The sequence below is a fragment of the Hakea prostrata genome, chromosome 10, assembly GCF_041222555.1.
Source record: "Hakea prostrata isolate BN-2017 chromosome 10, UWA_Hpros_2, whole genome shotgun sequence".
Lineage (NCBI taxonomy): Eukaryota > Viridiplantae > Streptophyta > Magnoliopsida > Proteales > Proteaceae > Hakea > Hakea prostrata.
Window position 1 is genome coordinate 36,609,883 of NC_142609.1, and position 14,422 is coordinate 36,624,304.

At 39.0% G+C, this 14,422-nt stretch overlaps 1 protein-coding gene and 1 pseudogene across 2 annotated transcripts; one reads left to right on the forward strand and one right to left on the reverse strand.

The window, feature by feature from the left end:
• Nucleotides 1-1,430: 1,430 nt before the first annotated feature.
• LOC149002693 (glucan endo-1,3-beta-glucosidase-like) lies at nt 1,431-2,711 on the reverse strand (annotated as a pseudogene). Its single transcript, XR_016170303.1, has 2 exons — nt 2,568-2,711; nt 1,431-2,423 (listed from the first exon to the last, which is right to left on the reverse strand). The product of XR_016170303.1 is annotated as a glucan endo-1,3-beta-glucosidase-like (transcript).
• A 9,926-nt stretch (nt 2,712-12,637) lies between these two features.
• LOC149002694 (glucan endo-1,3-beta-glucosidase-like) lies at nt 12,638-14,146 on the forward strand. Its single transcript, XM_089137198.1, has 2 exons — nt 12,638-12,815; nt 12,921-14,146. Exons 1-2 carry the CDS (start codon nt 12,722-12,724, stop codon nt 13,868-13,870), a joined length of 1,044 nt encoding a protein of 347 aa, XP_088993324.1. The 5' UTR covers nt 12,638-12,721; the 3' UTR covers nt 13,871-14,146.
• Nucleotides 14,147-14,422: the final 276 nt, after the last annotated feature.

Below are 14,422 nucleotides of genomic sequence, written 5' to 3' on the forward strand. Positions count from 1 at the left end.
TTTCTCCTCTCTTTTTTATGCGGGGCCCCCCCCGGATTTTGCTTGGGAGCAATGCCTACGTGGCACTGCTCCGAGCAGCTCATGGCTGGATTTAAATCTTGCTCAAATCCTTGAATCTTCACCGTATATTCTTCCACATGCAAAAATCAGTCACTTAAGCGACTCTTTGGCGGTTTTACAAGAACGAACCAGCGAATTGACCGAACCAATTCAAACGATGCTTCTAAACCCCTTTTCCTTTTGTCTTCCTCCTTGGATTTTGAACGGGAAGAACGACTGCAAGCTACACAGAGCTCCGGCGACCTCTTAATCTTTGTACCAAGCAAAATCCTAGAAATCATGAATTTTAATTAAATAGAGCAAAGGATCAAGAAGATTATCCAAAAACAGTGATTCCTTTATTCGTCGTCATCCAACACTATCAGTTCCAATCCTTTTCTCTTTCATAGGAGAGAGCATCTACGATATGCACTATGAAAATGAGAATGAGAAATCTGGGGTATCCATGCTTTTCACGGACTTACTGGGTATCCAAGATCTTAGTTCCTCCACATTCGATTTCCTACAGCAGCCCCACCACCGAAGCCATTGTCGCCACCACAAGCACCGCCACCTACTGAATCCTCTGAGGTGTTAGATGTGCCTGCCACTCCTAACTCCGTTACGGTTTCATCGTCCTCTACCGATGCAGCTGCTAACGATGAACATACTAAATCAGTTGACCAGGAAAAAGAGAAAAATTAGCCCAATGTATCGTAAGTTATTTCTTTCCGTTTCTATAAACAAAAGCATTCTTGGCTTCTTGCCTACCCTTGAGAATTCAAGAAAAGAAAGAACAAAGATCTGTAGGTTTTGAGGTTTTCTTTTTCTTTTTCCTTTTTTTTTTTTTTTTTTTCTCTCTCAAGATAAGAACTCATATATGTGGTTTTTGCTGCTGGGTTTAGGTCTGAACAACCTAAAAAGAAGAAACAGAAACGGCAGAGAGAACCGAGATTTGCATTCATGACGAAAAGCGAGCTTGATCATCTAGAAGATGGATATAGATGGAGAAAGTACAGACAAAAAGCTGTGAAGAGTAACAATCGCCGGAGCTCTGTGTCGCCAAGAGTAATAGCCGCCGGAGCTCTGTGTAGCTTGCAGTCGTTCTTCCCGTTCAAAATCGAAGGAGGAAGACGAAAGGTAAAGGGGGTTTAGAAGCATCGTTCGAATTGGTTCGGTCAATTCGCTGGTTCGTTCTTGTAAAACCGCACAAGAGTCACTTAAGTGACTGAATTTTGCATGTGGAAGAAAATAACGGTGAAGATTCAAGTATTTGGGCAAAATTTAAATCCAGCCGTGAGCTGCTCGGAGCAGTGCCACGTAGGCACTTCTCCCAAGCAAAATCCCAACCCCCCTGAGACGATTATTGAATACTAAAAAACATAGAAAACAGGATCGTCTACACCAATCTCTATTTGAACGCGTCTAGGAGAAGCTGATATCGTATTTGGCTTGTTGATCTGGAGTGAATAACCCCCAGTGCTTCTCTTCCTCTGGACTCTTTTCGTTCTCATCAAACATGGCAAACACATAAGTCTCCAAAGATCCAGACTTCTTCGGAGTTCCATCCTTTACATGTTGGATCAGATTGTTATTGTACGTCTTTGCATTATCAACTGTTGTTTCGGTACCTCCTGCAGTTGGCCAACCAGTCTCTGATACAACTAGTCCTACACTGGAACCACCTGCCTTTTCAAGAGCAGAGTAGAGAGCATCTACCATTGCATCAAACAGGTTTTGGTATTCAAGGCCACTATATTCATCTTTTACAGTTGACGAGGATGTAAAGAGAGCATAGGAAAGGTCAATAGAACCAGTATTGTTATACTTGAAACTGAAGTATGGATATATATTTGCTAGCAGTGGTGCCCCATTTTCTGCAAGGAAAGAAATAATTGGGTCAATATAAGATCTCACATCGTCTCTGAATGCACCTTGGGATGGAGGGTAGGAGGTTCCAACTCCAAGGAGTTGAGAATCAACTGCTGTGGTCACTGTGATTTGTAAACCAGCTGATGCAATCGCACTGTGAATGTTTTGTATTGCTGGGAGAACGTAGTTTACATATTGGGAATTGTTAGTGACAGGGTTGACTTCATTGCCAACGATGATATACCGGAAATTGACAGTAGAAGAGTAAGCTACCACATTGTTCTGCACCCATTCATTAGCAGTGGAAGTGCTGCTTGATATGTCTTGAAGGGATTCATTTGGGACACCCAACAAGAGTTGAATATTGGAGCCACTGAGAGCTTAGAGGGCTACTTGGTTTGGATAATAGATTCTCATGCTTTGGATGTTTTTGGATTTATATAGATCCACAACTTCTTGTTCAGATGGTAAATCGCTGCCACTCATTCCATAACAAACACCTGTTCCTGCCCCTGCATTAGATTGAACCGAAATTAATATTGATATGGTTGGCTCTAAGCAAAAGAAAAGTTAAAGCATATCCATACAATGAGAGAAGAGAGAGAGAGAGAGAGAGAGAGAGAGAGAGAGAGAGAGAGAGAGAGAGAGAGAGAGACCAGCTGTGTCTAGCCTCGCCATTAAAAGCCCAAGAAGTAGCATTAGGGCAACAACAGTTGGGGAGGTGCTTCCTTTTGAAGAACTTGTAGCCATGATAAACAGATCAGAATAAAAGAAGCCAAGAACTAGAGCATGTAATTTCTTTCTTCTGGTGCTAGAGGAAGTACATGTTCTATATCAACACAAATTGGGCTTCTTATATAGGGAGACTGCTAACTTTAATGTGCAGAGTGCGGCATAAGCATAAGATTGACCGTGAAGCCTGGAGCATATAACACGTACAAGGCCTTTACAACGGTCAAGTCGGAGCCTCAAAACTTCTACCTAACAATCATGGTCCGCATCTCACTCAATAACTATAGAAATTCTTGTTTATACTAAAAAGGCATGTGGCTTGGACCTAGCCTAATTTAGGGTTGAAAAGACTTGATGCAATAAATATAATTTTTGGTCACCGTTCTTATCAGACAATTTATGCTCACATGTCACTTGATCACGTTCATTATCAATGGGATGCTCGGTAATGATCATCTCCTCTTGGTGAAGAGAGGATTGGGGTTCAATACTCATTGATGGTATATAAGTATTGGTCTCCAGTCTCCACCTAATATAAAAAACTACCAATTCTCCCAACACTACCCCCTCTCCCATAATAGAAAGTTCCCAAGTAAGTAATAATTATGAGTAATTCAATGAAAGCATACACATCTAAGAGATTCAGTCTGATGCTTTGATGGTCAAGAGTCAATGTTTGACTTGTCAAAGTTAAAATATACACGTCTAAGAGAGTCGGTCTGATGATTTAGTGGTCAAGATCGAGTCAATGCTTGACTTGTCAAAGCTAAAATTCCAAAGGTAATGTATAAGGGCCTGTTTGGTTATGCAAATCCAGAGATTTGAAATCTTTGGATTCACAAATGGGAGATTTTTACCTGTTTGGTTGTGTGAATCTCTAGATTCATGAAATCTAGAGATTCACATTTTTACACTAAAAACGTGAATCTGTAGATTTATGGGTATGAGGTGAAATCCAGAGATTTCATCCATACTATCAAAGCGTTAAAGATTTGAACCATAATTCAATAAATATTTTTTTAGGATAAATCTAGAAATTTTATTCCAAAAATTCAAACTAACCAAACAGTTAATTTTACGAACCATGACTCTAGAGATTAGAAGTCTGTAGATTTGAAATCTCTAAATTTTTGAAATCTACAGACTCAAGTAACCAAACAGGCCCTAAGTAAGTTTCATTTGGCTCTCTTTGACATGTTTATTTCATAATGAAATATTAGATCTATACTTCGTATATATTTTTACATCGTCTTGAGCAAGGTGTGTCTACTAGGGTTTAAGTTGGATGGTCTTTGAGTTTGTTTGTCTGGCTCTGTGGTTGTCACAACCAGTTTTTTAAGGGTTTATTGGGCTCGACCCATCCCTTAGTCTTGGTTTTTTCCCCTTCTTTTGTTTGGTGTTTTTATCTGTATTTCCTTTCAAGTTTATGAATGAAATGTTGAATTTTTGACAAAAAAAAAAAAAAAAAAAAAAAAAAAAAAAAAAAAGAGTTGGATGGTCTTTATTATATGGTTGGAATGTTGAGTACACCAAGCCATGGTAGGGATATGATACTTGTGTGTCTCAGGTAAGAATCTTATGATGTCACTTCCCTAACATATTACTAGCTAAGAGTAGAGGATAGAAATGTGCAACCAGCTGGACTCTATTTGAGGGACACTTTTTTTTTTTTTTTTTTTGTCAGATGTAAAATTATATTGAGCTTTCATGAGAAATCCTCATTTCTCACATGTTTCTTTCTTCTTCTTCTTCTATTTTTTATTTGGGGGGGGGGGGGGGGTGTTGGTTTAACCACTACATAGACACAGATAAAACTCTAGCACTGTAGGATTAGAAGTTTGCGAAATAGTTAGTTACCGTAGGTATATACATCATGAAAAAACAAGATTCAAAACTAGAACAGAGATGAAGAATGTCTGCAACTAGCCCACAACACACTCATTCAAGAGAATTGGTTTGGAGAGCTAGAGCTCAAATAGCTCCTGAACAGTCTAAATGGACTGTTACCTTCGAAATATGTAGGACTTGTGCGAACATAACTCCATCTTTGATTGCTTCTATTTCAACTAAGGCTGTAGAATAACCCCCGTGCCGCCATCAGGAATTTGACTCTCCTCGGGGGAGAAGCCCCGCCCTGTGTTTTAATAATTATACAGCCCCGAGATGTAGTTGTAGTTTTTTTTTTTTTTTTTTAATTTAATTTAAGTTTTAAATGTATAACACGAACTGCAAATGACTGTAAACTTTCATTAATAAATACCGACAGTTATTTGGGATTTTAAACACGTAATATCATACCCTAAAGTTCATAAGCATTAGGTATATTTATTCTAACAAGTTATAATACGCTTTGAACCTCCACGCGTCTCCTTTCCATCTGATGCAAGGAATGATATAACCTACAATTACAAAAAATAACAACAACAAAATCAGATCTAAAAGATCTTCATATCTTTCTAAGTCAAAGCTATTTGTGATTCTGAGTGAGTTAGGAACTTAGGAGTAAAGAATAAAATAAAATATAGGGATAAAAAGTAAAAACTGGAAAAACGAAAAGTGTAAAATAAATGTAGAATAGTCATACTTTCACATTTCATCTCAGGTGGAATAGTTTTGCCACGGGAGCCAACAACAGAGACCATCTTTACCCTGCTGATTTTTGGCTCTTCACTCTTAAGTCTTAATAAGAGAAACGACATCACAAACACATGGGATGTTAGCTCTCCTTATAACATTGCAGCATTCACTTGATGGTGAAACTTTTGGGCATGGTTTCTCAATATAAGCTGAACATTGCATCACTATACTCTTATAATCATCGAAGCAAAAGTCTCTTGACTTTACCCAATCACCGGGGATTAAGAATCCAGCAGTCGCTTATTTTGGCATTATTGGAGAATCAAACATGTGATCGGTTTATGTTGTAAATATGTTTAAAACCAAGGTTTAAAGTATCCCACGATACCCTACGATACTAGCCGATACGTATCCATATTTAACCCAACCGGTACGATACATATCGATACGTCTCTCCATTGAATTACACTAAAATACATTAGTCAGAGCGATACAATACTCGATACAGGACGACATGTCTCTTAAAATCACTTTACCGATACGCTACGCGATACCGATACTTTAAACCTTGTTTAAAACTTATTTAATATTATTTAATATTTTTATATGTTTTAATTGTGTTTTTTATCCTATGGTTTTTTATTTAGTCCCACATCGGGTTGAGATTGATTATATCGTTTACATATAGTAAGGGCCTATGTAATATTAATTTGGATGGGATTGAACTTTGTGTGACGTGAACCGAGCCTGAACCTTGTTGTGACCCTGCTATGGTTATATTAATATTAATAATTCTATATGACTTGGGTCATAGGTCTTCATCCAGAAGGCTCATTTTGTCATGGGCCCTATTTGAGGCACTTTCTTGTAGGGAGGTCAGCTAGATAGGTACCTCTTGAAGGGAGTTGAGCTGAATAGGTACCCCTCACAAAGAGAGGTACCTTATCATTTCACCCACAGCCTTTGGAGCTCTTTATAAGCCTATTTTCGAATTCATTCTGTACACTGAATTTCCTCCTCCTCTTTCTTTCTCTCTCTCCCTGTTGTTATTCTGTTAAGCAGTGAACATAATCTGATTACACCAAGTAACCTTTCTGGGGTGCAACCTTAAAGGTTTGGGTTGACTGATCTTGGGGTGAAGACACAATTAGAACCCGTATTGCACAATTTGGGGTTTCTAAATACCTTAAAGAAAGTACCTCTGGTACATTTCAGTTCTGAAGAAATATTGTGATGACAACAACAGTTCAAATGTGTGTGCAGATTCCTTAACCGGTTTCAACAGTTTACAGTGAGAGAGAATATTCAAATTAGGGTTTCGTTGTCTTACTCTTCTGGTTTTCCCAGAGTTTATCCACCACGCGAATCTTGCTGTTTTACTCTCTCCTATAGTTCGCTCCACTCATACCGCACACAAGCTTCAGGATGCTACTCCACTCCCTCTACCACATACACTCTCTCACATCAAGGAATGAGTCTAACCGATCTTCCCACATGTCTCCCAAGCATTTCAGCAACATTTTCAAAAGATATTCACATCTAGTGACTCTCACTACCCTGAGAGTTATTTTTCACCTATAAAGGGTCATGTTTCTAATGAGGATCGGTCTTTCTTACTTCAGCCTATCATGGAAGAAGAGATTAAGAAGGCAGTCTTTGGATCAAATGGGATCAAATCCCTAGGCCCTGATGAATTTTCAAGAATTTTCTACCAACATTCATGGGCAGATGTATCCCCTGAAGTCTGCAAAATGGTATAAGAATTCTTTGCTAAAACTCATTTTCTTCTTGATGTGAACCGCACGTTTATAGCTTTGGTACCTAAAGTAGATGCCTAGCTACAATCAGTGATTACTGCCCCATCAGTCTATGTAATACGACTTATAAAATCATTTCCAAAGTTCTGGTGAAGAGGTTGGAATAGATTATGCCACATTTGATCTCATTCCAACAAAATGGCATTGTCAAAGGCCGACACATTCAAGATAACATCCTTATTGCCCACGAGTCGATGCACAAAATACACTCGCACAAGAAAAGGAAAAAATGACTCATGTCAATTAAGTTGGATATGAGCAAAGCCTATGATTGGTTAGAGTGGAAATAAATTTGTTGAATCAACTCTCATGAGCTATAGCTTTCCCTCACGATGGATTGCTTGGGTCATGAAGTGCATTACCTCCACTCAACTTTCTGCATTGATTAATGGGTCACCTCTTCCACCCTTCTCTCCATCCAGAAGCCTTCACCAAGGAGATCCCCTCTCATCTTATTTTTTCATACTTTGTGCGGAGGCTCTGACCTCTATCTAGAAGTGGCCTTGCATAAAAAATAGCTCAGGGGAATTCAACTTTCGTTTGGAGGGTAGCGCGTCTCAAATCTTGCATTTTTTGACTACTTGATTTTGTTTGGCCAAGCTACTAACATAAAAGAACCTTCCACCAACTCATTGAGGAATATTGCTCCCATTCAAGTCAAAAACTAAACATCCAAAAAACCCTTGCACATTATAGTCCAAGTACCTCATCAGGTTTGACGCGCACTCTTTCAACTCATTTTCACATTACACCCACCACTGAGCTTGATATCTATCTTGGAATTCTTCTCTTTTCTAGGAAAACTCAAAATGAAGCATTGTGACACCCTTCCCACTAGAGTCAACCACAGATTACAGCATTGCCAGGCCAAACTCCTCGCTACCCAACGAAAAAGGTACTCATTCAATCTACTCTAACTGCTATGCCAACTCATTTCGTGTCTTGTTTTCAACTACCGGTCTCGGTCACACACACACTCGACAAGCTTACATGAGACTTCTTCTGTTCCAATAAGCATCACACCATCTCTTGGGACTAAATTTGTAGTCCTACTAGAGATGGAGGCCTCAATCTCAAAAAAATAGCAGCTTTCCACTTCGCTCTTCTGGCTTGGAACGCATGGGAACTCCTCAACCCTATTGACTCCTTATGGGGAAGATTGATGAAACATAAGTACTTCAAGCATTGTTCCTTCTTAGAAGCTTCTATTGCCAAGGCGGCTTTATGGGGCTAGAAGTCATTGATTAAAGCAAGGGAACTCTTACGTCAACGCCTCTTCCATAGAGGATGGACAACAAGCTAGCCCTTGGAACTTCAACGGTTATTAACCAACCCCAAGATCTGGGATGTTATCTAGCAGCCTCTTACCTCTTAAAGTATCATACTTCATCAATTTAGAGACTGCCTCCTGGATTCCAGAAAAGGTTTTAGCATGGTGGCTTGCTGACGTGGCAACCAAGATACTCAGCTTACCTCTCCCACTATACCCAACAGAGGATCGTCTAATTTGGAAACATACTTCAATAGGTACACTCACTATAAGCTCGACATACTGCTTGGCAACTCTACCTCCCAACAATTCTACCCCTTTTCCCACATTCAACTAGCTTCAACTTTGGCATCTCACCCTCCCACCAAGGATTCTCTTTTATGTGGTTGTTTCAAAAGCATATGGACAATATTTTAACGGCAATGAGGCATGAGCCTAAAGAGTAAGTCCACTGTCTACTAGGTGTCAGATTTTGCGTTGCAACTCTATTATGCTCTTGGGTATGTGGGCAAGCCATGCGATGTATAATTCCATGCTTCTCTAGGAATTGATGAATCTTTTGATATTCTACACTCCAATCTTAAGGGTGTCAAAACCTAACCCGAACTGGCCCGTTATAGCCCGAACTCGAACCGAAGCTTAATGGGCTGTGTTTGGGCTAAACAACACCTCAGCCCGCACTAGTTTGGGCTGGGCCAGGCCAGCCCGTCTGTGGCCCGCTAGCCCGAACCATTTGGCATGAAACCAACCCGTAAAACCCGTTATAAATAAGTCAAATAAATTAAATTTAAGTGTTAAAGACAAGAAAACCCCCAAGTATCCATTTGTTTTCCTTAATTGTTTTGCTTTGGAATATGCAAACAACAAGCCCGTCAAAGCCTTCGCCATTTGAAAGATGGGCTTAGTAAATATTTAGCAAGTGTATTATCATTTAAAAATCTTTTAATGCTTTATTTTGAAAAAAAAAAAAAAAACTTAATGTTTACATTAAGATGCCAACTTTCTTTTGTATATTAGTTCTATAATTTTTACTTCTTTGTTGAAAAAAAGTTTTTGGTTTTGAAAATCCAACACAAGAGACTTGGAGAGAATTTAATGTTTATATGTTTTCACATGCTCTTGATAAATTCTACACATCAACAAGGTACTCAAAACATACCGCTAGTAAACCCGAACCCAAACCGTTGGTAAACCCAATTATAAACCGTTAGCCCAAACCGTTAGTCAGCCCGAACCCAAACCGCACAGGTCCGAAACCGTTGACACCCCTGCTCTGTTTGCAAGCCTTTAATAGTAGTATCAAATTATTTTTCAGCAATTGAAAGACTAAAAAATGGTTGAAATCTTACTTCGATTTTCAACAGGATAATGACACGTATATTTGGAGAACTCATCAATAAAAATAACGCAATATTTGTAACCAATAGTTGATTAAATAGGGGCAGCCCCCATACATCTGAAAAAATTCAATTCAAGTGGTGTAGTGGGAAGATGAGATTTATGCAATTTTGGAAAGAATGATAAACATAAATGAATATGTTTTAAAGAACATGGCAATGAATTAGACTTTATTACTGAACGAACTTTACTGGCATGTGGACGACCCAGTAGGGAATGCCATGTAGATGCATCAAGAATGGTATTATTGGCAATGGGTGGTGTTGCAGTACTTGCAGGCATTTGATACAATCCATCTTTTAAGTTATCCTTGAAGCAGCGGCATTTCTGTCATCTAATACTTCTTAATAAACTGGGAAGGGTGACATTCAAAAAAACAGTTATTGTCCCGTGTAAAATGATGAACACACAATAAGTTTCTTGTAATCTGGGAATATGGAGAATATTAGATAATTTGAATGAGTTGGATGTTGCATAGAAAATTGGGAGGAACCAATATTAGCAATTTTCAAACTATTCTGGTGTTAAGGGAGTTGGGAGCAACCCAACCATGTTTGCAGTTATCTCTCTAGAAGGGATATGAGTTTGATTTGGGCAGGTCGTGGATCCATCTGTAAAGCCATAGAGATCTTGGTTTTGAAGAAGGGATATCAGTTGGGTCTTCCAAAGAAGGAAGTTGTTACACCTAAGAGTAGAAGAAGATTGGTGTGGGTGATTGGGAGGGAAAAAAAATAGATGTTGAACTAGGTTAAGAACGAACCTGCTCTGTATATACCACATAAAGAGTAGAAGCTCAGATTTTGATTCTATTTTCTCACGTCCCCAACGTGGACTGTGAGGTCCTTTATACAATGTATAAACAGTGTTTGATACAGCACAGAGTCTTGACAAAATCGATCTATACAATTACATGAGATAGAGTTTGACCAACTTAAACTAGCTTTGAATTTGATTTTTGATTTTTGAAAGTGATTCATATCAATCCGCTGAGCCTTGTCTTGAATATTTAAAATTTGAATATGTTGATCCTTATCTTCACATTACAATCTAAATACTGATGGATCTTGGATCTTTGGTTTCTCAGCATGTGGTAGAGGAAGTTGTTAGGGATGATGGATGCACAACCATGAACAGAGAACACAAGCAAACACACAAGTGCACAACCATGAACAGAGAACACAAGCAAACACACAAGGGCAATTTAACGTGGTTCGACAAAACCCTGCCTACGTCCACCAGAGAGAGAAAAAGAGTCACTATTTCTAGGAAACTACACATTACTCTCACACCCACAAAGTGCTACCCTTTGCTTGCCCCCAATCTTTATCCTCAGGATGGGTTCCCAATACCCCTTCTACGGGATTGATGCCTATAGGTTATCCCACAGAGATTATTTATAGGGAAACATAAAACCCTAATCTCAATGTAATTATAATTTTATCCCAGTATTAGTAATTGACCTAAACCCTGTTTCAATTACAAATACAATCTAAAACCATAATTACATGCACCCACAGAATACAAAACACCCAAACCCAATAGAAGTATTCTATGGCGGCCAAATGGCACTTTTGAAGCAGCCAAAGCACATAACGGGAGGGGTTATTCTGCAGCCTTAGTTGAGCTAGAAGCAATCAAAGATGGAGTTAGGTTTGCACAAGCCTTACAGAGTTCATTCAGATTGTTCAGAAGCTATTCGAGCTCTACCTCTCCAAACCAATTCTCTTGATTGGGTGTGTTGTGGGCTAGTTGCAGACCTTCTTCACCTCTGTTCCAGTTTTGAATCTTGTTTTTTCATGCGTATACCTATGATAACTAACTGCTTTGCAGATATTTTATCCTGCAGTGCCAGAGTTTTATCTATGTCTCATGTGTGGTGGTTAAACCCACCCATTGTAAGCTTGTCTCTTAATGCCTCAATGAGGATTTCTCATGAGAGCTCAATATAGTTTTACATTTGACCAAAAAAAAAAAAAAAAAACCACTAAGAGAAGTGTCCAGAGTCCAAGTTGCACATATCTATCCTCTACTGTTAGCTGGTGATATGTTAGGAAATTGAGACCGTAAGATTCTTGCTTGGGACACACAAGTAGCGTATCTCTACTATGGCTTGGTGTACTCAACATTCTAGCCATGTAATCAAGACCATCCAACTTAGACCCTAGTAGACACACCTTGCTCAAGACGACGTAAAAATATAGACGAAGTATAGAATCTAATGTTTCATTACAAAATAAACGTGTCAAAGAGAGTCAAATGAAAATTACTTATACGTTAGGTAAGGAATTTTAACTTTGACAAGTCAAACATTGACTCTTCACCACTAATCATCAGACTGACTCTCTTAGACGTGTATGTCTTTACTTTGACAAGTCAAACATTGGCTCTTGACCACTAAATCATCAGACTAACTCTCTTAAATGTGTATGTTTTCATTAAATTACCCCTAATTATTACTTACTAAGGGACTTTCCATTATGGTGGAGGGGGTAGTGTTGGGAGAATTGATAGTTTTTTACAATTAGGAAGGGGGTGGGGGGGACCAGTACTTATATACCATCAATGAGTGTTGAATTCGTAACCTCTCTTCACCAAGAGGAGGTGAAATGACCATCCATTGAAAATGATCACTTCAAAAATAATATTCATTGCATCAAGTCTTTTCAACCCTAAATAAGGCTAGGTCATAAGCAAGCCACATAGCTTTTAAGTATAAACAAGTAGAATTTCTATTAGAGTTCTTGAGTGAGATGCGGGTCGTGATTGTTGGGTAGAACCGTAGAAGTTTTGAGGCTCCGACAAGACCGCTGTAAAGGTCTTGTACGTGTTATATGCTCCAAGCTCCAGGGTCAACCTTATGCTTATACCGCACTCTGCACATAAACTTTACAGTCTCCCTATATGCTATATATGAAGCCCAATTTGTGCTGGTATAGAACATGTACTCTCTCTAGCACCAGGAAAAAAAAAGTTACAGGCTCTGGCTCTTGGCTTCTTTTATTCTGATCTATTTATCATGGCTACAAGTTCCTCAAAAGGAAGCACCTCCCCAACTGTTGTTGCCCTAATGCTACTTCTTGGGCTTTTAATGGCGAGGCTAGACACAACTGGTCTCTCTCTCTCTCTCTCTCTCATTGTATGGATATGCTTTTATTAACTTTTCTTTTGCTTAGAGCTAACCATATCAATATTAATTTCGGTTCAATCTAATGCAGGGGCAGAAACAGGTGTTTGTTATGGAATGCTTGGCAGCGATTTACCATCTGAACAAGAAGTTGTTGATCTATATAAATCCAAAAACATCCCAAGCATGAGAATCTATTATCCAACCCAAGCAGCCCTCCAAGCTCTCAGTGGCTCCAATATTCAACTCTTGTTGGGTGTCTCAAATGATGCCCTTCAAGACATATCAAGCAGCACTTCCACTGCTAATGAATGGGTGCAGAACAATGTGGCAGCTTACTCTTCTGTCAATTTCCGGTATATCGTCGTTGGCAATGAAGTCAGCCCTGTCAATGACAATTCCCAATATGTAAACTACGTTCTCCCAGCACTACAAAACATTCACAGTGCGATTGCATCAGCTGGTTTACAAATCACAGTGACCACAGCAGTTGATTTTGGACTCCTTGGAACCTCCTACCCTCCATCCAAAGGTGCATTCAGAGACGATGTGAGATCTTATATTGACCCAATTATTTCTTTCCTTTCAGAAAATGGGGCACCACTGCTAGCAAATATATATCCATACTTCAGTTACAAGGATAATACTGGTTCTATTGACCTTTCATATGCTCTCTTTACATCCTCATCAACTGTCGTAAAAGATGAATATAGTGGCCTTGAATACCAAAACCTGTTCGATGCCATGGTAGATGCTCTCTACTCTGCTCTTGAAAATGCAGGTGGTTCCAGTGTAGGAATAGTCATATCAGAGAGTGGTTGGCCAACTGCAGGAGGTACCGAAACAACAGTTGATAATGCAAAGACATACAATAACAATCTGATCCAACATGTAAAGAATGGAACTCCGAAGAAGTCTGGGTCTTTGGAGACTTATGTCTTTGCCATGTTTGATGAGAACGAAAAGAGTCCAGAGGAAGAGAAGCACTGGGGGTTATTCACTCCAGATCAACAAGCCAAATACGATATCAGCTTCTCCTAGATGCGTTCAAATAGAGATTGGTATAGATGGTCCTGTTTTCCGTGTTTTTTGGTATTCAATAATCGTCTCAAAAGGGGTTGACTCCGTATTTATGAATGAAGTAGAATAAATAAGCCAATGCAGGGTTGGTTGAGTGGTAAAGATCCATACTTCTCAATGAAGAGGTCTTGGGTTTGACCCTTGTGATCAGCATTTCATTTCCAGCATTAAAAAAAGAAATAGAATAAATAAATTAGAGACGAGTTTCACATTACACTATTGTATTACCAGTACCACTGATTTTTTCTTTCTTTTGATGAAAAATTATCACGACTCTCATATTCTTATCCTGGAAGGAAGACCCCCCCCCCCCCCAAAGAAGGGGGAAAAAATAGGTAAAGGAAGCCTCTTTGTGATGAGTTTCGGGAATATACTCATTCTTATGTCGAAGATCCACATCTATGAATTGAAAGGTCCGAATGATCAACTCTGCAATCGGTTTGTAAGAATCAATAGGTCTTCAATTCATTCATTTGAATAAATTGAAACCCTTCTTATTGGCTGATTATGATA